The sequence below is a fragment of the Pleurodeles waltl genome, chromosome 9 (assembly GCF_031143425.1).
Source record: "Pleurodeles waltl isolate 20211129_DDA chromosome 9, aPleWal1.hap1.20221129, whole genome shotgun sequence".
Lineage (NCBI taxonomy): Eukaryota > Metazoa > Chordata > Amphibia > Caudata > Salamandridae > Pleurodeles > Pleurodeles waltl.
This window is the reverse complement of record NC_090448.1, coordinates 1,001,231,412-1,001,254,945: the sequence shown is the minus strand read 5'-3', so window position 1 is coordinate 1,001,254,945 and position 23,534 is coordinate 1,001,231,412. Positions and strand designations below refer to the sequence as shown.

At 43.9% G+C, this 23,534-nt stretch overlaps 1 protein-coding gene across 1 annotated transcript in view; it reads left to right on the top strand.

Annotated features, from left to right (window-relative positions):
* Positions 1–22,250, top strand: part of KNSTRN (kinetochore localized astrin (SPAG5) binding protein) — a 96,383-nt gene extending 74,133 nt beyond the window's left edge. The window contains exon 9 of the mRNA XM_069208586.1: positions 19,251–22,250. Coding sequence (XP_069064687.1) covers positions 19,251–19,382 — 132 coding nt within the window. The 3' untranslated portion in view covers positions 19,383–22,250. The remainder of the gene's footprint in view (positions 1–19,250) is intronic.
* The last annotated feature ends 1,284 nt before the right edge of the window (positions 22,251–23,534 follow it).

The following is a 23,534-nucleotide window of genomic DNA, read 5'->3' as shown; positions in this document are numbered from 1 at the left end:
ATCCGTTACAAACTTCACATACCCCAGGGGAAACCTCCTCAAATCACATATGGGCAGTACTATATTGGCCATACCAATTGCCTTAATGAGATGACTGCCTCATTGTGTATACACCTGTTTAACGACACTGTGTAACTTGGCCCTGTAACTAATTTGTCAGGCCCAATGTTGCACATAGAGCAGACCCATTGTAATGTGAGTGGTATCACACCTTGCAGGTACATTAAACACTAATTGGATTATTGGACCTGGGAACACAAGATGGGAAGGATGATCCAGCACCTCACAGACATTGGGTAGAGGAACACATATGGCTCAGTCAAATGTGTATCTTCACATGCAGTCATACATTTTACTGGACACAGGTGATCAACATGTTTCCATGCACAACCCAAAGGAAAGATCAATATATTTTATAATGGCAACTGGAGTACTATGTATTCCCAGTAGTCAGCATACATGTAGCACCTACTACATTGTCACTGCTGCTATATTGAGAGAGCAAAATGGATTCAGTCAGTCCTTACCCCCTTGTGGCTGCTGTGCTGCTCTCAAACGCCCATTCACGGCCGGGTGGGCCACTGCCAAAATGCGGCCTGTTAAGGGGGGGGAATCAGGGTCCACCGGGCACCCCTTCCTTGTTTGGAGGACATCCCCAGCTGGGCCTCAACGCTCTTCCGGGCCCAGCATCTCAGGACCTCCCACTGCTTGGGTGCTTCGCCGGCTGTGGACCCCCATCGCTGCTTGGCGATGGTGCGCCAAATCTCCTTCTTCTGATGAGCGTTGACCTGCATGGATGACCCAGACAAAAGGAGAAAGTCATGTCCACATGCACCACACCAATAGAAGTGGACAGCACACATCAGTCACAGTAAGTTGGCACGCATACCCATCCTCTCTGCTCTCACACCTCAAACAATATATCATCTGCATGCATCAACACCTTGCCAAGTTCACATCAACGGTACACCATCTAACCTAACACGCATTGCTATGACATTGGACTCACCTTCTTCTCTGCTGCTCCATATACCTGTCCGTACAGGGGAAGGGCCTCCTCTACTAGCTTTTCAAGGTCTCCAGGGGTAAAGGCTGGGGCCCTATCACCTGCAGGACGTTGCATGGTATCTTCCAGACGCAGTACACAGCCAGGGGTCAAGTGAGCAAGGCTGCAGAAGATGGCGGTCACGACTGCCACGTACATGATCGTTACCGCTGGCGGACATCGCCACTGGCCCTAGTCCGCCAAAGGCAGCATTGTCTTCCAATGGCAAGTTACACCGCGGTTGTGACTGCCTATCGCCATGATGACTTCCGCTGGGGGACTCTGGCCAGCACAGTAGGTCAGGAGCCTGACATTTTGAGCACATTTCATGTATGATAGTGTTTCCAAATCTGTGTCCTATACATAACCCTCTTTTGTACTGTACATCTGTACGTACTGCCCTCATGTTTGGGTGACATATTATGCATATGTGCTGTATAAGCTGTGATATGTGAGGACATGTGTTGATAGTTCTGTACAGCTACTCGGAGGGTACAATTTGTTGGAAACAAACAGGTAAGTCCAACAATATGTGAGATTTATGTATAAATGCTAAGTCTTACACACATTGATAGTTACAGTTGTTACAAAAGCTATATCCCATTGTTAAGCATAGGAATGTGTAACAAGGAGGGTCAAATAGAATAGATAGCTATGTGTTGTACTGTATATCTCGAATGTTGTAGCCATCCTCAATAGCTATTAGGTGTGAGAAATGTAAATAGCTGTAATAGATGTGTGCATTCTGCATTTATCATACTATGTTTACTATTTTCACATGGTTATCCTGCCTTGAGGGGAGTAAGACAACCACCAGTGTACTGTCCACTGGTAGATCTGCACACCATGGAGGAAAGGCATGTCATTCAGACATATCGTCTGAATCGTAATACCATCATAGATCTATGTGATTCATTTGGAGCCATATCTGATGCCTGCCATTCACAATCCCTATAGCATACCTCAGATCGTTCAAGCCTTTTACAGTGCTACATTTCTTGGCCATAGGGTCCTTGCAGAATACAGTGGCTCTTACATTAGGGATGTCTCAGCCCATGTTCAGTCTGGTTTTGAAGGATGCATTGTGTGCACTGTTGAAATACCTGGACCGCTACACGTGAAGGCAGACTTCCTATCGCCCGACGCCCTGGACATCTTGTTTGGGGGCAAGGGCAACAAGTTTTTATGTTTACTTTGTCCATGGGACAAGTAGGCCCAACCCTCTGCAGCACAAACCCTTTGGCTGCCTGTTTACAGAGAGTGGAACTCTCTGCAGTTGAGGTAATGTGTTTCCAAAAGATAATGCTGTTCGAACTTGTATTTATGGTTCATTATTTGAAATCCTTCATTATTAGGGTGAGTGCTGTAAATAAATGTTTTAAGGTCACACTTCACTACTGATGTTGGTTCCAGTACAAAAACAAAAAAAACGTGTATACACGTTTGAAAAGTTTAGGCTATGAGGCTAAGTATAATGCTCCCAGAATGCTCTCTGATTAGATGCAAATGAAGTGTCATTTAGTAAAATGTGTTGGTGCATGCTAGTATTTCCCAAAAATATTTCTAATGGAAAATCAGTGTAACCATTTTCAACACAATTATGGCAAGCATGAAAATAAACAAACACTGACAAAGCCATCTGATCTGACATATTTTTATAAGTCGTTTAGTTTCATCAATGCGTGTCTTGTTTTGACATGGCTTTTGTAACACTTTATTGTTGTGGGAGCTATCAGGCCCTCAACACTGTAACAAACACTGGCAAAAAAAAAAAAAAAACGTTTTTGAACTCTAAAAGCACACGTTGCCACCAGTGGCATAACAAAGGCCCCGCAGCCGCCCTCCTGGGGGCCCCTTCAGCACAGCACCTGGCCTGAGTGAGTCTGGAGAGGGGGCTCCTCCATGTTCTTTGCAAAGGGGCACCCTCCAGTTTCGTTACGTCAATGATTGCCACTGTAGTTCCTGACACTGAACAAAACTACTTTGTGTGCCAATATGCTCCTTGTGGAAGAGCAGAATGCGATCGCTCACAGTAAAGCCAGCCGAAAGAGAGAGAAATAGAAGTTTAATAAAAACAAAATGTTTTGTTAACACCAGACCTAATTAGGGACCAAGACCCACATGTAGGTAGCTTTTTGCATGTCGCAAACAGCGACTTTCGCTGTTTGCGGCGTGCAAAAAGCACATTGCGATGCACAAACCCAGTTTTGCCATTCGGTAACCTGGTTACCGAATCGCAAAACGGGTTTGCGACTCGCAATTAGGAAGGGGTATTCCCTTCCTAATTGCGACTCGCAGTGCAATGTAGGATTGTTTTGCGAACGCGAATGCGGGCGCAAACCAATCGCAGTTTGCACCCATTTCAAATGGGTGCTAACACTTTCGCAAAAGGGAAGGGATCCCCATGGGACCCCTTCCCCATTGTGAATGTCAATGTAAACATTTTTTCAGAGCAGGCAGTGGTCCTGCGGAACACTGCCTGCTCTGAAAAAATGAAACGAAAACATTTAATTTTTCGTTTTTGTAATGCATCTCGTTTTCCTTTAAGGAAAACGGACTGCATTACAAAAAAAACAAAAAAACAGCTTTATTAAAAAGCAGTCACAGACATGGTGGTCTGCTGTCTCCAGCAGGCCACCATCCCTGTGAGGGCCACCATTCGCAAGGGGGTCGCAAATTGCGACCCAACTCATGATTATTCATGAGGTGGGCATTTGCGAAGCCCTTGCGAATCACAGATGGTGCCATCCTACATTCGGATTTGCGACTCGCAAATTGCGAGTCTCTCTGACTCGTAATTTGTGGGTCGCAAATCTGAACCTACTGATATGTGGCCCCAAAGTCTTAAAGAAAGTCACAAAAGTGACCCTATAAAATATTTGTGAACTGTATTTTAGCATGGGTAAATACGATGTGTAGATTTGCTCATGTGAAAATCTATTGAGCATTTGCAAGTTCATTTTCCCTCCAGCCACTTTCTTCTCAACCCTGGAAGAAGTTCTAATTCTGCCATTGTCAGGAGTAAATGTCCAACCTTTCTTATTATGGGAAAATATTAGAGAGAAGCTGGTGAAAATCTTTAAAACATGCAGGTTAGTAGGTTTGCAGACTCAAAGGCATTTCAGCCCTGGAACTATTGCTTACTGCTTCCTCCAGCCCCAGTATGCAGATCTGCAGAAAGGTGGAAAAATAAGGAAATTGCTACAGTAGGGATTGAAACTGCAAGTATTCAAGCCCTACTAAGGTAGTAGCCCTGGCATAATCAGAGAGGCTATTATCAGAGCTCTTACATAATGAGATTGCTGCCATAATTTGTCGCCACACTACATGGCACCAAAGGGACAAGTAGATCTTTTTACAGGACAAGTAGATTTGAGAAGCAACCTGTCCCCTGGACAAGTAGATATTTTAATAAATTCCACTCCCCTGCACATATGGTAGGAGCCATTGACGGCACCCTTGTGGTATTGGTCCCTCCCAGTGCAAATGAACCGGTGTAAAGGAAAAGGAAAATCTACCACTCAACCAGTGTGGAGGGTGTGTGTTTGGCTAACCAGTACATCTCACAAGTCAGAGCCAAGTATCCCGGATCTGTGCATGATTCCTTCATCATGAAAAAGAGCAATGTTCCACTGCTAACGCAACTCTACACAGAGGGCCCCGCTGGTTGGTAAGTTACCATGGAACTGTGTGTTTGCGATTTATGTCTCCTGCCATCACATTACAGCATGTCCAACATGTTGGTGTTTTTCCACAATGTGTTCACAGGTGACTCTGGCTATCCAAACAGTCCTTGGCTGTTGACACCAGTGAGGTACCAACCATGCCAGGGGAAGTCTGCTACAATTAGGCCCACAGGAGGAGAAGGTGTTTAGCTGAGTGGACTTTTGGGCTCCTGAAGGCAAGATTTAGGTGCCAGGACTTATCAGGAGGAGCCCTCCTCTACTAGCCCAACAAGTTATGTCAGATAATAGTTGCCTTCTACATGCTCCACAATCTAGCCCTGAGACATTGGATACCATTGATAGCAGATGAGGGGGGAGGCAGCTGAAGCTGTGGCTGGTAATGATGATACGTCAAGTGATGAAGAGCCAGGGGAAGATGAAGCAGGTGACTGTAGGGCCAATCTCATAAATTAGTACTTCAACTGACAGACAGGTATGTAAAGTGGACCTATTTATTGTTCAGATGTAGGTGTACAACCAGATGTAAATTGGTGGCATTACACCTCCTTGCTTCTTCTGTGGGGTTATAATGTCCTCCAATTCCTATGAGTGAGTTGTGAATGCAGACTGAAATTTTGTATTGGGTACAAGACAGATTGTTCTATATTCATACGTATTGTTGTAGCAGATGCTAAGTTACACTTCTGGTATTGAATTCTCAGATCTGAGGTATGTTATGGGCAGTGTCCTACTTTCTTGACCTTTCACTCTCAGATTTGCTTAGATAATGTTTGACTCTGCAACATTGGCTTGAGGAATACTGTCAGGAGCAGCTGGAAATTGTTGACATACACGAGAGGTGTACATAACAGATACCTGGTGATATAAGTTTAGTTTAAGTGGGGTGTAAGGTTGATGGTTTCACAGTCATAAAACGGGGGTAGTAAATGGTTTGTCCTTTTCTTTCACCTGTGGGGTAGAGGAGGATGTCAAATGGTGTATTATGTGTCTGGAGGAGTGTCTGGCACATGTGTTAAGGTTTGGATCATGGCCTCTCACTTCACAATAGGTGGAGTGAATAGTGATAGCCATTCTAACTAGTTGTCTTTTTGTTCTGAATTTGCAGTCCAAGGTGCATGTAACTGTGGACTGACCTAGGTGAGTGACTAATTTGCAGGTATGGAACAAATGTTAGTGTATGGTTTAAGGACTGGGTTCCTCTTTTCTGATCCTTGTATGTTCCATGGGATTTGTGAATTAGAAACTATGATATGGGGATGTGAAGAGCCTATACCAGGTGATACAGTAGACCTGTCAGTGTGGCCCTGCTTTGTAGCTAGATTACCGTGAGCCTGACTTCTGTATCCAGTGTCTATGCACTTCATCACACCATTGCATACATCCTGATGGTACTCTGCCAAGCTGTATGTGCTGATTGCAATACAATACATTTGTATAACCTGGATTTCTACCTCTGTAACATCTGTCTTATAACATTTCTATTGTAAAGAGTGTCCTGCTGAAGGTGTCTCCATTTGCTATTCATTACACTGCCTGTTCAATACAGGGGGGATTACCACACCAACATTGGCATGCATAACTATTGTACATGGATTATAAAGGACACATACACAGTACTTGTGTTTTATTGTGCATCTAAAGAGGAAATCTGTAACCATAATACTAATAAATAAATAAATATATATATATATATATGATATATATATGTGTGTGTGTGTGTACATAACAGTGATGGGTGAAGTAATGGTGGATGATTTCATCAGTGTAGCTGCTACACCAGTTGCTAACACAAGTCCAGACCATGGGAAAATGGAGTTAGGTTTCAGAACAGTGAACAAGGTGTATGTGTGGCACACAAGGAGAGGGCTAATCAGGAGAGGTTCACTTCCTGGCAGTGGGTTTGGTCTTGGCATGTGCTCCTGCTGGATGTCTGGGTGGACTCCCATGTTTGTGGGGCGGTGGAGGGAGCTTGAAGGGGGAGCTGCTGCTACAGAGGGAATGGGTGTCTGAGGCATGAGGTTCCCCTGGCAGGGCCTCCATTCCACTAGCAGCCGCAGATGTTGAAGGGGCAGAAGTTACATTGCTAGTGGAAGGGGCCAGATGATGTGTAGAGAAACTAACCAGGGCAGTATGGATGTCCTGTATCGAGATGTTGTGTATGTGCATCAACTCGGCCATTTTACTTTCCAAACAAGGTCAGTCTATTTTTTTTGTTTGGGATATTTGATCTGTGGCCAGTAGGGATGGTCACTCAGCTGTGGCTGTGTTTTGCTTTGGTTGCTATTGTGATTGTGCCATTGCATTGCTATCATTGCCATGTACTGGTCCTCACTGGCACAATCTAGATGGTGTAGCTAGTAATTGAGTTTTACACGTATTGTGTGCAGTGTGTTGTTCACATTCCAGGCTTTCACAATGATGAGTTAGTGCATTCTGGGAGTCTTAGTGATATGATTAGCCTGTAGTTAAGGTGACATTTCCAAGGGCTCTGAGGGCAGTTGGGCTCAGTGGAGCGGTGATTTGGTGAAACGTGTAGTGACTAAAATAGTTTGTTAGTGTGGGTTTGGATGGTGAGGAAGCATGCAGGACAAGACGATTGTGTGACACAAACACTGTGGGTACTTACCAGACTCCAGTTCCCGGTATTCTTGTGAGGCCCTCTGGATGCAGTATGTTCAAAAACTTCTCCCATGATATAAAGGTAGGGGGAGGCCCACCACCAGTCTTCTGTAAGGCTAGATGCCAGGGAACTCACCTTCCCCGTAGGTCATTCCACCTCTTCCTGATGTCCTCCCTTGTGCGAGGATGACTGCCTACAGTATTGACCCTGTCTACTATCCTTTGCTACAACTCCATTTTTCTGCCAATAGATGTTTGTTGGACCTGTGCTCCGAACAGGTGTAGCTCTACCCTTACAATATCATCCATCATGACCCACAACTCGTCATCATTGAAACCTGGGTGTTTTTGTGGGGATGTGGTTGTGTAGACAGTGTGTGGGGGTGCTGTGAGTGTAAGGGCGCAGTGATAGGTAATTGGTGAGATGTGGGTGCTGCAGTGTGAGTTGAAGACGGTCGTAGTGGATGCTAGTGATGTGTGTATTGTGATAGTTGCGCTGATGTGGGGTGTGTGCTGATTGAAATGTGTTTGTGTGCCTATGGTGTACAGGAGCTACATCTTATAATTTTGGCTTCTCAGGGTATGTGTATGGTGGTCTGGATGCAACGGATTGCCACTCGCTATGGCAAGTTTTATGAGGTCGAGCTATTTTTAGATTCCACTCCACCCTTCTGGGGAGTGGACAAAGAACAGGTGTTCTGTTCAGTTAGAAACTGAATTAGCAATTAAGATGCCTTTGAACACAGAGCAAATGTGACAAAAATAAGATTCAGGGACAGAGGTCAAAAGTCAGTTTGTCTTCTTCCAATCCAAATACTTTTCCTTGTGACTGCAGAGTTCCAGGATTTTGTAAGTTGAAATGTCTGACCTTTGTGAAATGAAAGGCTTTTGGTATTGGGTATTTCCTAACACACAACATTAATATAACTAAGTCAACTTTACAAAGATTTCAAAATATATTTCAGTATCCTTGAAAGACTATTTTTTTCTACTTCTGTGTGATGGAAAAAAAGTATTTTAATAGAATGAAAAAAAGGTCAGAACACTAATTGGTGATGTGCAAATTATAAATATGTTCTGAAACCCAATTTTCACAGATTGTTAATAAACTATATATTTTTATCAGTAAAGATGCAAGTTAGTGGGAAGGTTTTTGGAAATGTCTTGAAAATGTACTGTCTGTAAATGACAGTGCGCTACCATGTCATGCTTTAGTAATATATTTATTAAAAGTGAGTGCTTAAACATAAACTGAGAAACACTCCTGCCCTGATGGCAAAGATATTAGTAACTTAAGAGGCAAGTCATGCATGGATCATGTGTACCCTATATGTGGGCTAGAATTATCACATACGGAGCAAAAATTTTGTGTACTTAATCAAACAAAAGAGGATTTTTAAAAAAAAAAAAAAAAAAAAATTTTTTTTTTTTTTTTTACAAATGCTGAACTCGCATATTTGAAGGTGCATTCATATGTGAGAAAGAAGAAAACGGTGACGGTAAAATACAATATTTTCCTAGGATCACACAATATGAGACCTGTTTCCGGGTCAAATGCATTACAGTTAGGTTGAGTAGATTATTCACGCCACTCGACTTGCGGGTCTAGTAACATTTCTATGATTTTTCGAGGCCTGGTAGAGGGGTGTTAGTGGTGTGAGCAGGTGTCTGGTGTGTGGATGTGTGTCAGGTGTCGGGTATTCACACTATCCAATATGGTGATGTGTTCTGAAAGAAGTGAGTGGTGACCTCTGCCTTTCGGGTTGCCAGTGGTTTTCTTCCATGGAAGAACCACTATGGTGAAATGTGGTTCGTAATTTGGTGGGTGGAATTGTCGGGTTGGTGGTGGAACTGCCTCTTTTCTGTCCTCCTGTGTCCTGGTGGGTTCAGAATTTTGTCTGTGTTTTTGGCAGACTTCATAATGTGACTCTTGATATGGCAGTCAGATTACCGCCAACATGGCGGTCTTTTGGTGGTCTTGCCAATAAACTGCCAAAGCCATAATGAGACCTAAAGCCTTTTCTGTGTTGCATTCACATGCATGCTCATCTTCTTGCAAAACATGTTTGTCTGAGCAACCACACTGTTCTCATAGGTAGAGATCATTCTCAGGCTTTTCCAAAACAATACCCGAGATTGACAACACATGCTCCCTCAAATAAGTAAGTGTGAATGTTCTTGGAGGCACTTAAAGAATTCTCTGGTATAGAAAGAGATGCAAAGGCTTGCAGTCCTTCACTACTGAGTTGTAGTCATGTGTAGGCCCCATTTAGCTTTGATTTCTCTACATTCAGTTGTAATACACAGCTAAAAGGATTAATAATCTGGTCGTTTTTGCTTTCTTCATTCTCTAAGGGAATATTGTTTTCTGGCTAGTGTGTATGTTGTACACATGCTTGTGACATCACACACATATCAATTAAGCATTACTGTGTTAGGGCAAAGATGCACAGCTCCTTCCTTTCGCAATGCTTCTCTTCCCTCATGCAGATTATTTAACTGTGGTCTTAAATCTTCATTGTAGGAATGCTCATTGAAATTAAATGCTTCAATAATTGCCCACCGCTTGTACAGACCCTGGAACACCATTCAATAGGTAATTCTCATGGAAACATCATCAAATAATTTCTTTCTCCATGCAGCTTCTCAATAAGTCTGTAGAATGGAAGATCTCATTTTTCAAGAATGCCCAGAAAAAAAATAGCCATAATTATTCATAGAACAACATTCTAGCATCTTTCAATAGGAAAACATAGTGCAATGAGAGTTTTAATCAGAGGGCATGAATGCAAAAACAAACTTTGTTGGTTTAAACTTAACACAGAGGAGCCTATCTTTAGAAACATGGGAGGCACCTCTACCCAGAATGGCTTTTGCCTCACTCCATGAGTTTTCTTTCCGGTTTATGAAAAAAGGATACCTCCATGAGTATGAGTTTTTCAGCAATGAAAAATAATTCTACTACTGTCACTCAACATTTTTTTTATCATTCTCTGTCGAGTTGTCCACTTACCGTTAGGCAGAATGCTATCACTTGTCTATAAATGTCCTTCATGTGGGAGAAAGAAAGTAACAGATGTTCACAAAGTCTATATGATAGATTTGCCTCCCTCTCACTGTCACTGACTGTGACATCTGCAAGAAAATGTTAAAAAGGACTTTAAAAAACAGAGAAGGCATCGCTGTGGGTGTTACAAGAACATGGGGAAATTGCAACAACAAACCGACATTTATTCAAAGAAGACAAACCTATGGTGATTATGGGAGCCTGGTTGTACACATCACTGAGTAGACATGGGAGTATTCTCTCCTTTAGGAATGGGTAACGGAGGGTGACTTGCTTTCTTATCAGTGTGTCCTTAGATAATCTGTTATGGCTCGAGTAACAACAAGGGAGATCCAGGATAAGCTGCCTGCGGTGTTCAGTATGGACTGTAGTGTTTCCGTAGTCCAGTCGACTGGCGACGATAACTTGACTGATGGTGTGTGTTGCATTTTGGAGAAGCCACTTGAACGTTTTACGTAACATACACAGGATGAGGAAGCAGAAGGATGACACTTCATTGACTTTAATTTCTTATGTGTCCACGGAGAAACTTCAGAAGGAGCTCAAGTGAGAAAATATCACATCACTCTTGTCACTGTAGTTTAAGCTGAAAAGTATTATTTAACCACCTAACTCTTTTAAACCAATAGCTTAAGAAAAGGTCCCTTATCATCATAAAGCCAGATTGACTCACTCTCCAGCTCCTTGCTCCACTATGAAGAGTGAGTTATTCTGACTTCTTCCATCGGAGCATATAATTGAAGCAACATTTTTGTTTTGAGCTCATTAGCATCATGCTGTGTTAGACCTGACAGCCTTAGGGTGGTCATCCCCCAATTTTTTTGCCTGCCTGCCTCCCTCCACATTTCTGATACTTTCTGCTAGTTTTAGAACTCTGCAAACTTTACCACTGTTAACCAGTGCTAAAGTGCATATGCTCTCCTCCTTAAACATGGTAACATTGGTTCATTCCAAATTAGCATATTTGATTTATTTGTAAGACCCTAGTAAAGTGCACTACATGTGCCCAGGGCCTGTAAATTTAATGCTACTAGTGGGCCTGCAGCCCTGGTTGTGCCACCCACATAAGTAGCCCCTTAACCATGTCTCAGGCCTGTATTGCAGGGCCCGTGTGTGAAGTTTCACTACCACTTCGACTTGGCATTTAAAAGTACTTACCAAGCCTCAAACTTCCCTTTTTCTACATATGTCACCCCCAAGGTAGGCCCATCGGGAACGGTGCTATATAGGTAAAAGGTGGGACCGGTACATGTGTGTTTTATCTGTCCTGGTAGTGAAAAACCTCCTAAATTCATTTTCCACTACTGTGAGTCCTGCCCCTTTCACATGATAGCTAGAGCTACCCTCATACACTGTTTGGGTGGTAGATTCTGATCAGAAAGGGGTAACCAGGCCCTATTTAGTTTGGCCAGAATGGTAATAAGAAATCATACTTATTGGTGAGGTTGGATTTGATATTACTATTTTAGAAATGCCACTTTTAGAATGTGAACCTTTCTCTGCACTTAAAATCCATCTGTGCCTGTCTCCAATACACATCTGGGCTGGGCTGGTTGACAGCTACCTTGTGCATTTCACCCACACAACCACAAACACAGGATTCTCAGTCACACCTGCACTCATCTGCATACTGAATGGGTCTTCCTGGGCTGGTAGGGTGGAGGGCCGGACACTTACATTTCAGAGGCTAGTGGCCTGTCCTCACGCAATGGACTGCCAAACCCCGTACTGGGACCCTGGCAGACAGACCTGTACTGAAAGGGGACCTTGTGCACTTCAAACCACTTTTGGAAGTCTCCCCCACTTCAAAGGCATTTTTGGGTATATAAACTGGGTCCCTGACTCCACCAAATCAGACACTTCTGGACCTGCAACCTGTCAAGAGGAACTGCCTGGTTGCCCAAAGGACCCATCTGGACTGCTTTGCTGAGAAGGACTGCTGCCCCGCTTCCCTCCGATTTTGCTGAGAAGTGATCTCCAAGGGCTTGGATTGAGCTTGCCTTCTGTTTTCTGAAGTCTCAGGGCCAAAAAGACTTCATGTCTTCAAGGAACTCCTTGTGTGCCGAAAATTGACACGCAGCTCGCTGGAAACAATGCACAGCCTACCTTGCAATGAGAAAATTGCCACACAGATGATCCGAAACGACGCAGCCCGACTTACCGAGTGAAGGTTCGACGTGACACCTGCCTCATGACTGGAAATTCGATGCACAGCCCCACCGGATCGACGCACATCCGAACAGGAACGACGCAGCCCAACTTCCCGAGTGAAGAATCGACGCAGCGCTTGCTATGCCACAGAAAAGTCTACGCATCGCCACACCTGTGACTACGTCCCACAAGCCCAGGATTTCCACGCATCATCCCTGGGTGTCAAAAAGATCCCCGCATCGCAGTGAGGAACTAAGTCTGCGTGCCAAAAATAGACGCAAAGACCCTTGCAGCATAGAAAGAAACAATGCATCGTCTGTGCTGCGCCAGAAAATCCAACGCACACACTATTTTTGCCCTGTATCTCCTCCTCTGCGGTCTCCGTGGTGTTATGTTTGATGCAAACCAGGTACTTTGTGAAACCAAGAGACAACTGTTGACTACTTGTGATTATTGAATCTTTATCATTTTGACATTAATTTAACCAGATAAAGATTCCACTATGTTACTGTATGATTTATTGCACAAATACTTTACACATTGCTTTCTAAGTTAAGCCTGACTGCTCAGTGCCAGGCTACCAGAGGGTGGGTACAGGATCATTTGGATTGTGTGTGACTTACCCTGACCAGGATTGTGGTCCCTATTTGGACAAAGGTGAATACCTCTGCCAACTAGAGACCCCGTTTCTAACACTGTGGCTCCTCTACAATATGTCTGTTAGGTTTCTTTCTCTTGCCTTTAAGCTTGCACATTTTGAGCCGCTTGTTGAACACTAGGACCTACCAAAACTGTTTGAAAAGGAGGAAAGGCTTGTACTGGTGCCTTTCTACAGCTGCTTAATGCTTCCCTTTCTCGCTTATTTTTTATTTTTTAATGTATTTATTGTCATTTTCATCATCATTGCATCTCATATTCAGCTATTACTGCAATTTGATATTAGTTTCATATACATTGTCATTGTTACTAGCCCCAACTGGTAGGACAGTGTGTCTCTGCTGCAACTTGTAGTTACATTTAAAGAGAAGCAGACACATTGCTTATTCACTTTCATAGGTCATGCATCGTAGGGGATAAGCCAGAGATCAGGAATACTTCTTGTTCTCATTTAGACAATTTAGCAATTTAGAGCAGTTAACCAACATTTAAACATTAAACTCTAAACTCTGTGCCTGCTGTTTCCTTCATGTCAGAAATTCCATAATATTATGTGCTGGGGTGGGAGGGTGCTAATGTGTGGAATAGTCCCCGGACATTGTGTGGTTGTGTGTAGTAGAGGACATCTCCTGGAAATTAAGGTACGTCAGCCTATAAAACTAACTTTCTGTAATCATCAGACCCATTTGTTTCTCTTACCCTCCCCCCCCCCCCCCCCCCCCTATCACCCAGGTAGGTATCTGCGGGGCATCCATTGGATGCGTTCATTCCACATGGCCTCCTCTATCTTGGGTTCTGTATCCTGGTCCCCATGAGTCACCCACTTCCTGACTCCTGTCGCTTAGTCCTTAGTTCTCTCCCAAGTCTCCACCACCTCTGACCACAAAGAGGCGATGGGGCGCTGCCGCACTCCCCGCTCATCCTCCCTCTTCAAGGAGCGTGTTTCCACCCGCGCCCATTTCGTCACATCATTCCTCTATTGTCTGACCACCCCCACTCCCCCAAGTGACTTCAAGTCCATGGCTATCCTGTGTCTGGCTAATACCAATGCCAGGTCCAGAAATCTACTGCTGACCTTCTTATTAGGTGGTCTAGGAAACAACCCCAATAGGCAGACCTCACGGTCAGTCGCCAACGGACGACCCAGGGTGTCCCCTAGCGCTTTCAGGACCCCGAGCCAGAACTGTTGTAAGACAGAGCACTCCCATGTCATGAGGTCAACGTCTGGGTCCGGAGCATTTCATCTTGGGCACCCCCCTAGGCTCTCCTCCATATATCGTACAGAGCCTATGCAGTTGTAGATATGTTCTAAGAATGTAGTTGTATTGAAGAAATTTAAATTGCGTGTTCCAGGAGACCCCATGTGGAGAAGCCAGTACTCTCTGCCACTTGGACTCTGTCAGTTCCCTGCTCAGCATCACTTCCCATCTGGATCTCAGAGCCTGTAAAGACTTCAGGGTCATTTTATTGAGGGCTCTATAAATCCGGGTGACGAGGTAAGAATCGTCACCAGTTGACAGCAGGATCTGCTGTACTCTGTGCGCCTCTGGTTCCACGTTCACTGTGTTCCACTGGTTCTGTATTGTTCGCTTCAGTGCACTATAGGTAAGGAACTGCCCAGCCTGTAAGCCGGTCTCAGCCGTGAGAGCCTCAGATGGGACCAATACACCGGCCCGAAAACAGTCACCCCGTGTCACCACCCTTGCTTCTGTCCACTGTCTCATCCGGTGCGTCATGAAGATCCGCACCGGGGTACCATGTGGTAGTCCCACCAGTGGCAGCTCAGGTGCATACAGGACTGCCACTCCAGTGCGCCTCAGGCTCCGCCTCCAGCAGGTCTGGGCCACTGTCAGCAGGGCATTCGGGTCCTGAATGAGAACCCTCGACCCGAGCATTCAAGCTGTTAACAGGTCGCCATTGTCCCTCCCAGTTGTTGTGCCAAGGTCCGGGAGATTCCTGCCCGCTAGCCACCTCGCTATCCACTGTAGTTGGGCTGCCAGGTAGTATAACTCGAAATCGGGTACCCCCATGCCTCCTTCTCTCGTGGGCCAACGAAGCGTGGTCAGTGAGGTTCGCTTCCTGCCGCCATCCCATATTAATTCCCTAAGGAGGGCACCCAGGTCCCTAAACCAGCCTGTTGGAATGGTCACTGGAGGACTGATTTAAAAAAAAAAAAAAAAAACATAAGAAATGGGGTAGCATAATCATCTTAGTCAGGGTTACCCGGGTCATAAAGCGCAGCCTGATGGAGCGCCAAAATGCCACGCAGGATTTCAGCGATCAGAGTGCTTTTCCCAAATTACCATCCTGCAAGTCCTGAGGGTCGTGGAATATTTGTGTCCCCAGATACTTGAACGTGTGGGGAGTCCAGGTGTCAGGGCGGCCTGCATTTGCCAGCAGCGGGTACCACGATTTATGCTGTAGATCTCTGAGATCGTCTTACCTGTCTTCACCCCCACCACTGGAGAGCTATACAATAACTCCACCCATCGCACCCAGCTGTCACCCAGTCCCATCCAGATCATCACCGCCCTGAGGTAGTACTACCTCAATGAGTCAAATGCTTTCTCCAGATCAACTGAGAGAAGCACAGTTCCAGGACTCTGCAGTTCCGGTGGAGCACGCAGGAGCAAATGCAGCTGCCTATGTTTTAGGGATGTGCTGCGTGCCGGTATAAAACTGTTTTGGTCATCGTATACTAACTGTGTGATGTAGGAGAGCAGTCGGTTAGCCATGACCTTGCTCAATATCTTAGTCACAATTTAGCATAGATAGAGGCCGGGAGTCTGACACTGTAGCCTCTTTGGATTGTGTTTTAGGTAAGGGGACTACTAATGCCTCCCTCAAGGTCTTAGGGAGGGTGCCCTCCTCGTACACCTCCATATATAGCTCTACCAATTTGGGCGCCAAGATGTGGGTAAACGACTTGTAGACCTCCATAGGGAGCCTGTCCTTGCCCGGCCTCTAACCCGCTCCCGGCCATTTAATAGCAGCCTTGACCTCGTCCAGTGTTACTGGTTCACCCAGAGATATTCTGGCAGCAGGGTCGAGCGCACACATCAGCAGCACACCCAAGTGGCGCTCCAATGTCCGAGGCAGTGCCTCATCTGGTTGCCTATAAAGGAACGTGTAATAGTTTTGAAATGCAGCATTAATACCTGAGAGGGAGTATTCACACCTCCCGTCCGTGAGTCAGATGTTAGTGATCGGGGTGGTCCTGCTACCCGGATGCACCAGTCGAGCTAGAACTCTTCCAGTCCTGCCATCCTCCTCATGAACCGAGGACAGGTATCTCTGGTAGTCATGGCACTGCAGTCTTTCCAGGGCTTCGGAGTATGCTTCCTGTACGTGGCGCCGTGTTTGTTGCATCTCTTGGTCTGCATTTTGCTCATTATCCCCATCATGTATCTCTCGCTCTAGGCGGGTAAGATCATGTTCAAGTGCTCTCCGGATCCCTATAGTCTGGCCCACGCAGTGCCTCTTCCTTTCTCACTGAAAGTATTTTCCCATACTTCTCCTGCCTTGGCTCGAGAGCTGTAAGAAACCCACATGGAAAATGTTTTCATTTTTTTAAACTTTAATTGTGTTACATTGATGTCCGCGTTTTAGTTTTTTTGATCATTGTTTGACCTGCCATCCTTGGCATAGTTTCCCCTTTCTTTTTGCATATGCTTCCTGTAATAGTGACTGTGTGCTGGACTTTGGTTTTGCTGGTTTTTGGTACTCTGGGCATGTTACCACTACTGATTAGTGCTAAAGTGCTAGTGCTCTCTGTATAAATTGTGATTATGATTGGTTATCCCTGATAGGCATATTTGATTTACTAGTAAAGTGGACGAGAGGTGCCCATGGCCTATAAATCAAATACTACTAATGGGCCTGCAGTACTAATTGTACGATACACATAAGTGACCCTGTAAACATGTCTCAGACCTGCCATTGCAGTGTGCAGTTTTGCACTGCCAATTCGACCTGGCAAGGGTACCCACTTGTACTTGTCCTGATAGTGAAATAATGCCATATTTGGTCTTCACTATTGCAAGGCCTATCTCTCCCATAGGTTAACAGGGGGACTGCCTTTAAATATCTTTTAAGTGCAGTTTCCCATTGGGAACAGGTAGAGATTTGGCGTTTGGGTGTCTCTGAACTTACAATTTAAAAATACATCTTTTGGGAGAGTTGTTTTTTAGATTGTCTGTTTGAAAATGCCACCTTTAGAAAGTGGGCATTTTCTTGCTTACCCATTCTGTGCCTCTGCCTGCCTGTGGAATCCATGTCTGGGTGAGACTGACACCAGGGCTGTTTGTGAATTCCCTCTAGACCGTGACACAAAGGGAGCTGAGGAATGTCCTGCATAGCCTGATGAGTCTCCTGGGTTAGAGTGGGGAGGGAGGAGCTGACCCACCTGAAAGGGATGTGCCTCTCCTCATGCAGTGCAGGCTCCAGCCCCCTGGGCTGGATCTGGGGCCATGCCTGGGCAATACAGGATCTTGCAAACACAGACTTTCCTTGAAGTTTGCCTACTTCAAAGGCAGAAATGAGTAGAAGTAGTGAACCCAAAACCCCAGATTTATAGAATACTTCTGGATCAAGATGAACCTCTGCAAAGGAGAAGAGCTGGAGGAGGAGTGCTGCCCCTTTCCTGTGTGTGTTTTGCTGGGTTGGCCTGCAGTTCCTGCTTCTGCCTTAAAGAGGACATAGACTGGACCTTGCTGTGTATCCTGCTTGTGAAGATTCTCCAAGGGCTTGGCCTGAACTTGCCCCATGTTCTAAAGTCTCAGAGCCATCAAAGACTTCATCTGCCAGCACCTGGGCTCTCTTGCTGAGACCTCTACCCTGCCAAGTGGTGCCACATTCAGTCCCTTGGCCCTTGAAAGGACAAGTGGGGGAACACTAGGTGAAAATCCACACACTGAAGACAAGTGGCCAAAAAATTGACACATTTACTTGTACTGTGGCTGACAAAAAGCTAGTCCGTTAGGGCTCATTCATAAGGTGAGGAACCTGCAGGAAAATGTATCCATCAGCATAAAGTTACTTACTTTCGCTAACCTTTGACCTACCTTTTCTCCATGAGTGATGCAGTGAATAATAAAATTTCACGTTATGCAAGCATGTTGTGTAATGTTATTGTCACTTCTGCTCCCTCACTTCCTCTCTGCGCACCTCATTGGTGGGATGAAAAAAGTATTGGGAACCCATACCTGTGCACAGGTTGATACTAATCTACTCTAATGAAGTCATATTAAGTAGGAAGGGCCACGTCTAATGCTGCATATTGATACCCGGTGGTACTGGAGAGCTATTGCTGAGGAATTGTTTTCCAGACCAGTCTGAAACCTGGAGTGATTTTCTTAAGGTGTGGAACCTTCAAAATGATTATATTCCCACCAGAGCTATTGTTACCAGTGGAAAGTACATTTTTCATCAGTTATTCAACACCCTTGAGAATGGGCAGTACAGACGGTCTGAACAGCAGGAGTGGTGGCATTTGTGTTTGTATTATGAAAACTTAGGTAATTTTATATCATTCTTGCTTAGTTGTTACATGATCAAGGGCTCAGGCCACCTACCTGCACTGAAGTAAGCAGGTCGGACCTCAGGCTCCGGTTTATCAGTACTATGCATGTTTAACAAATAGTTTTTCTCCTAGTGAAGTTGTGCAAGTGTGACACATCAAGTGGCATCACCAATGACAATTGTATATGGCGTCCCCTCAAAAGGGCTGCATGTGCACCAGAGGGATTCTCTCAGACATGCCTTGTAGAGCCTCTTTACATATCTAGACAGCAGGAGAATGGTTTCTCTCCAACATACATATGTCCACCACACCACATTAATACGGAGAATTTAATGCTGGTGACTATGATATGCCGGAAAACAGAATGTAAGAGATGCTTCCACATAGGTTTAAATGTGGGCCTTTGTTCAGAGTTTTCCCTCGTTTTGTGGGTGTAAAACCATGCTTTTTCTTGTAACATTTGCTCTTGAAAAGTGGAAATAAACCTGTCAACTCTTCCCACAGGCTATCCAGTCTATGTGCAGAGCAGCTGAGGAGGAGAGAAAGCATTTCCTTGAGAAGCAGAAGGCCTTTGAGGAGGACAGAGAGAACTTCAGGGCCGCCCTCAGGCAGGCAGAACTGCTGCTGGACCAATGACGTGCTCTCGGTGGCAGGATGCTGCTGAGCTGTTGATGCTTACTTTCAAGTTTGAGTATTCCTGACACCCATGACTTTCAGTTCCTTACTCTGACTGTTTTTCAGCTGTTGAATCTCATTCACGGACAGTAGGCTCCTTTATCATTGTAAATAGGGTTTTTAAATTAAAGCAAAACCGCAATTAAATCTCATTGTCGCAGGTCCCCTACCACACCAGAGAAAATATAGAAAACAATCTTCCATCCTCCATTCCTTTGAGTGACCCATCTGGAAGAAGGAAGGAATGGGGTTGGGAGGACTGTGATGTAAGTGACTCAGCAATGGGCGCATGCTTGTGAAGGAATGGTCACAATATTTCTCGTCTAATACTGTCTAAACTAGACACCTGATTACTCGCAGTGTTCTGCGTCGTCAAAATCTGTGTATTCTACACAGTGGTCTTCCTCAGTAAAGTGAATCAGCGGAGTGTAAGAATTTTACTGTAACTTCGGAGAAATATTTTACCCTTATTTCCGATGGAAACCAACGATACAGATTGTTTTGACAGAAGGTTTTGGTCCTGAGGAAGGTATGAGATAGAAATCCCAAATACATTATTTTTAAAGCCTCAACAAAGAGCGTTTGATGTATGATAAGAATATGGTTATTAAAGAATGATTTTTACAATTGCAACATTAAAAGATTCCAGTATGTGTTAATATAAATTTGAGGAACCTCCAGAGACATACAGGGGACTACTGTGCTGGGTACAATTTAGGACCGTCATCTCCACCATCGTTGTTCGGGCATCATTAGCTGGACATCGCCCAGTTTTCTTTTTTTTTTTTTTTTTTTTTTCACGAACTAGTGAGAGAGAGAGAGAGAGAGAGAGAGAGAGAGAGAGTGTGTGTGTGTGGTAAATGCTTCAATGTATTTAGTGTTTTGCCATTGATTTGTTGAAGCAGTATTGTCTTTTTTTTATTTCCTTGCTTACAGTTTTGTATCCACGCCTCATTAGTTGTTCCTCTGTTGGTGCTGATGGTACAGGCAGTAATTAAGAAAATTAATAAACTGTAAAACTTTGAAACTCGAATCTCAAATATTATAGCAGCAGTGTTCGAATCTCATTCAGATACATGTTTACCCACATTTGAACCGTAAAACAATCTTTAAATTAAAGTTACAGCACAATAAGCAATCTGATTTTTATGGAAGACTGTCATGGCAAAAAATATAAATTGTCTATCCCTGTCTTCTCCTACCTTCCCACCTACGCGAGGATAAAAACAAGCAATAGGATTGGGATCAAGAGGTTTGGACAGTCATTAATTCCAGGGCAGTGAGTGTATACTCCTGAAGCAATGGGGGCCATTTTCTGGAGTTACTTGATGTTACTGGTACATGATTTGGGACAGCCCTCTACACCACAGAGCTTTTCATGCACCAGCAGCAGGTGAAGTAAACTTCCAACCTCGTCGCAGATAGTGAGTGTAGAGTGTCCAAGTTATTGTTAAGCTAATTTACACTTGCATTAGGGACACAGAGACAGGAATTTTGCATATTCACTTCCTTTTCTACTCCCAGCAGCCAAAAAAAAGCACAAAACCCACGGAACCTTGCGTCTAAAGCTGCAGATCACATGGTAAGAGCCTACCAAGGAAGGCCATAACAATGCCATATAACGACTCCATGATTCAACATCATTCATTTTCTTTGCTAGAGGTGCAGAATAAAGGCTCCTCTGCAGTGACAATGTTGTCGCCACCTACTTTTCTAAATCCATATATAGCATAACAGGAACCATGCCAAAGGACTCCTCCATTCAGTTTGCATCCATAAAATATCTGTGATTCTGAGCCTTTCTATGTAATGCCCCACTGTTTGAGGTTCCACTCACCCAAGTATAGCCGAGGTGCCTAATTATGTGGGCAAAACTTCCAGGAATTCAACACAGATTTCTCCTGAAGCCCATAAACTATCCTGTTTAAATGAGCATGCTGCAACTTACAGAAGAATGTCCAGTTGCGCCAAGGTGTGGCGATGAGAGGGGACAAAGCGGTCTCCCTGCTCACATCTGCTGTGAGGTGGGCATAAAGTGGAGTAAGTCCTCCCCTCTAGTCACAGTGCAGTGTGTGTGTGGATGCCCAAACATATCTTCAGGAGAGTGGCCACGGTGCAGGGTGAATGAAAGGTGTCTGCTGCTGCAACAGACGATAGCTGGGCATGCAACACTCCGTATGCCCTCCCACCCACCTTGCAGGAAAGATATCAAGATATCTTACAGTCACATCAATCTCCTGTGAACAATAAACAAGAGTTACTTATATCTGGTGCCACGAGTAGCAAAGAAAGAGGATGAGAAGGACTCAGGAGTTGTTATACGGTATTTCTGTGGCCTCATTGGTGGACTTTAACAACGTAATCTGAAGTTTTAGACCCAGGGGTTTATGGCTACGGTGGTTTTATATTTTCTTTGGCTGCTGTGAGTGTTAAAAGCAATTGATCCGCATAATCGGAGCCCCAGACCTAACAAAGAATGGAAGTGTTGTGTGGCTATATTTCAATGTATTTATTTTGTTGCATTGGCTTGTTTAGACTGTTGTTTTGCCCTTGCTTTCTGTAACTGCATCCATGTTTAGTTATTACTGGGAATTAGAACTAATTCAATAAGCAACAATTCAGCAAATTAATTAACGGTGTACAACTGGTAACTATAGTTTGCTTTGTTCCTTTTTTATAATTAAAGATGCAACTTTCATTCCTATGGCGGGGGATTGTGTTTGTATAACTGTAAAATTACTGTGCTTTTTTCCATCACCTTGTACCCCATTGTATTTTTCAACACCATCATTAAAATAAGTGCAAGAAAAGAAAATTTGTTGAACACGACATCAGTTGCAGTTGTTTTTCGTGGCAAATGTTGGAACCCCATTTTCTCCAGCTTCTAAGCTTTCAGCGTGTACACGCCAATTATGACTTTATACTGCTGAATAACTGGTAATTTATTTCATGCCTACAACACATGGTCATTCAGTTACTTGTATTTTACTCACATAGGTCCCACTGGAGCATGGTAGTGCAAGCGCGCCTGGTCCTTAGTAAGTAAACTTACAAGGGGATGCGTATTGGCCGATTAACCTTTTGGATCGCATGAAGTATCCTATCTATGTAGTAATCAATAAACATCAGTTATCAATGTAATCAATCAACAACCACTAAGAGAATCATTAAGCATGAGACAATAAGTCAACATTTCATGAAAAACCACAACTCAATTATACGCTTTATACATTTTATTTACCTATTAATTACAATACAAAGTCATCCGGTTAGATCAAACTTTATTCACTCAAATCAGAATTAATTCATTAATGACTACCAATAACATAATCGAATCAGAACTTGAGAAAACATATGCTTGAATGCTTCAGCATAAGCCAATAAAGATGAATATAACAGCATTAATAGCAGAGTTCAGCAATTGGTCCGTCAATCATTTGTCACTGTCAACGTCATCCAAAGAACCCTTACCTAACCCAGATTAGCATTTAGCATGTGGGACTTCATGCAAAAACAATTTAGAAAATGTGAATTAGGAAAAACATCTATCTAAGAGAAAAACTATAAAAAAGCACAGTTGGTACCTAGAAAGAAAGGCATTAAAGTTAATTGGTCACAAGTACATTCAGCCTACTCTACACATAATTGTATCAAATTGACTTCATCATCTGCTGTCCGTCAGTACATTGCAGAAAATTCTAGCTAAGCACACAGTTCATGGTTAGTTCATAGGCACTAGCAACTTCTACATCGTGCATTTATTAATTCTGCTTCTGCATGAGGTCTGGAAAGTAGGCCATGACTTCAGCTAAGTTAGCTTCTACGATATAATGCAAAACATAGGTTATACATCTCATTATGGCACATTACTACATCATTATTACACACTTTCATTATTTCACACATTTTTTGTTCTTTTAGTACAGGTTCGTATAAGTGGCTAACATATCCGGTGGGCACATTTTAAAAGTTGCACATTCATTTTCTCTACAATTAATTTCTCTATTAACTTTTATAAATCAGAACATATACGCATTTATTAATAATTTCTAATTAGCATATCTGCGTCAACAGTCCCTCCTCTGATGACTAAATATGTCATCGCACCTTTCT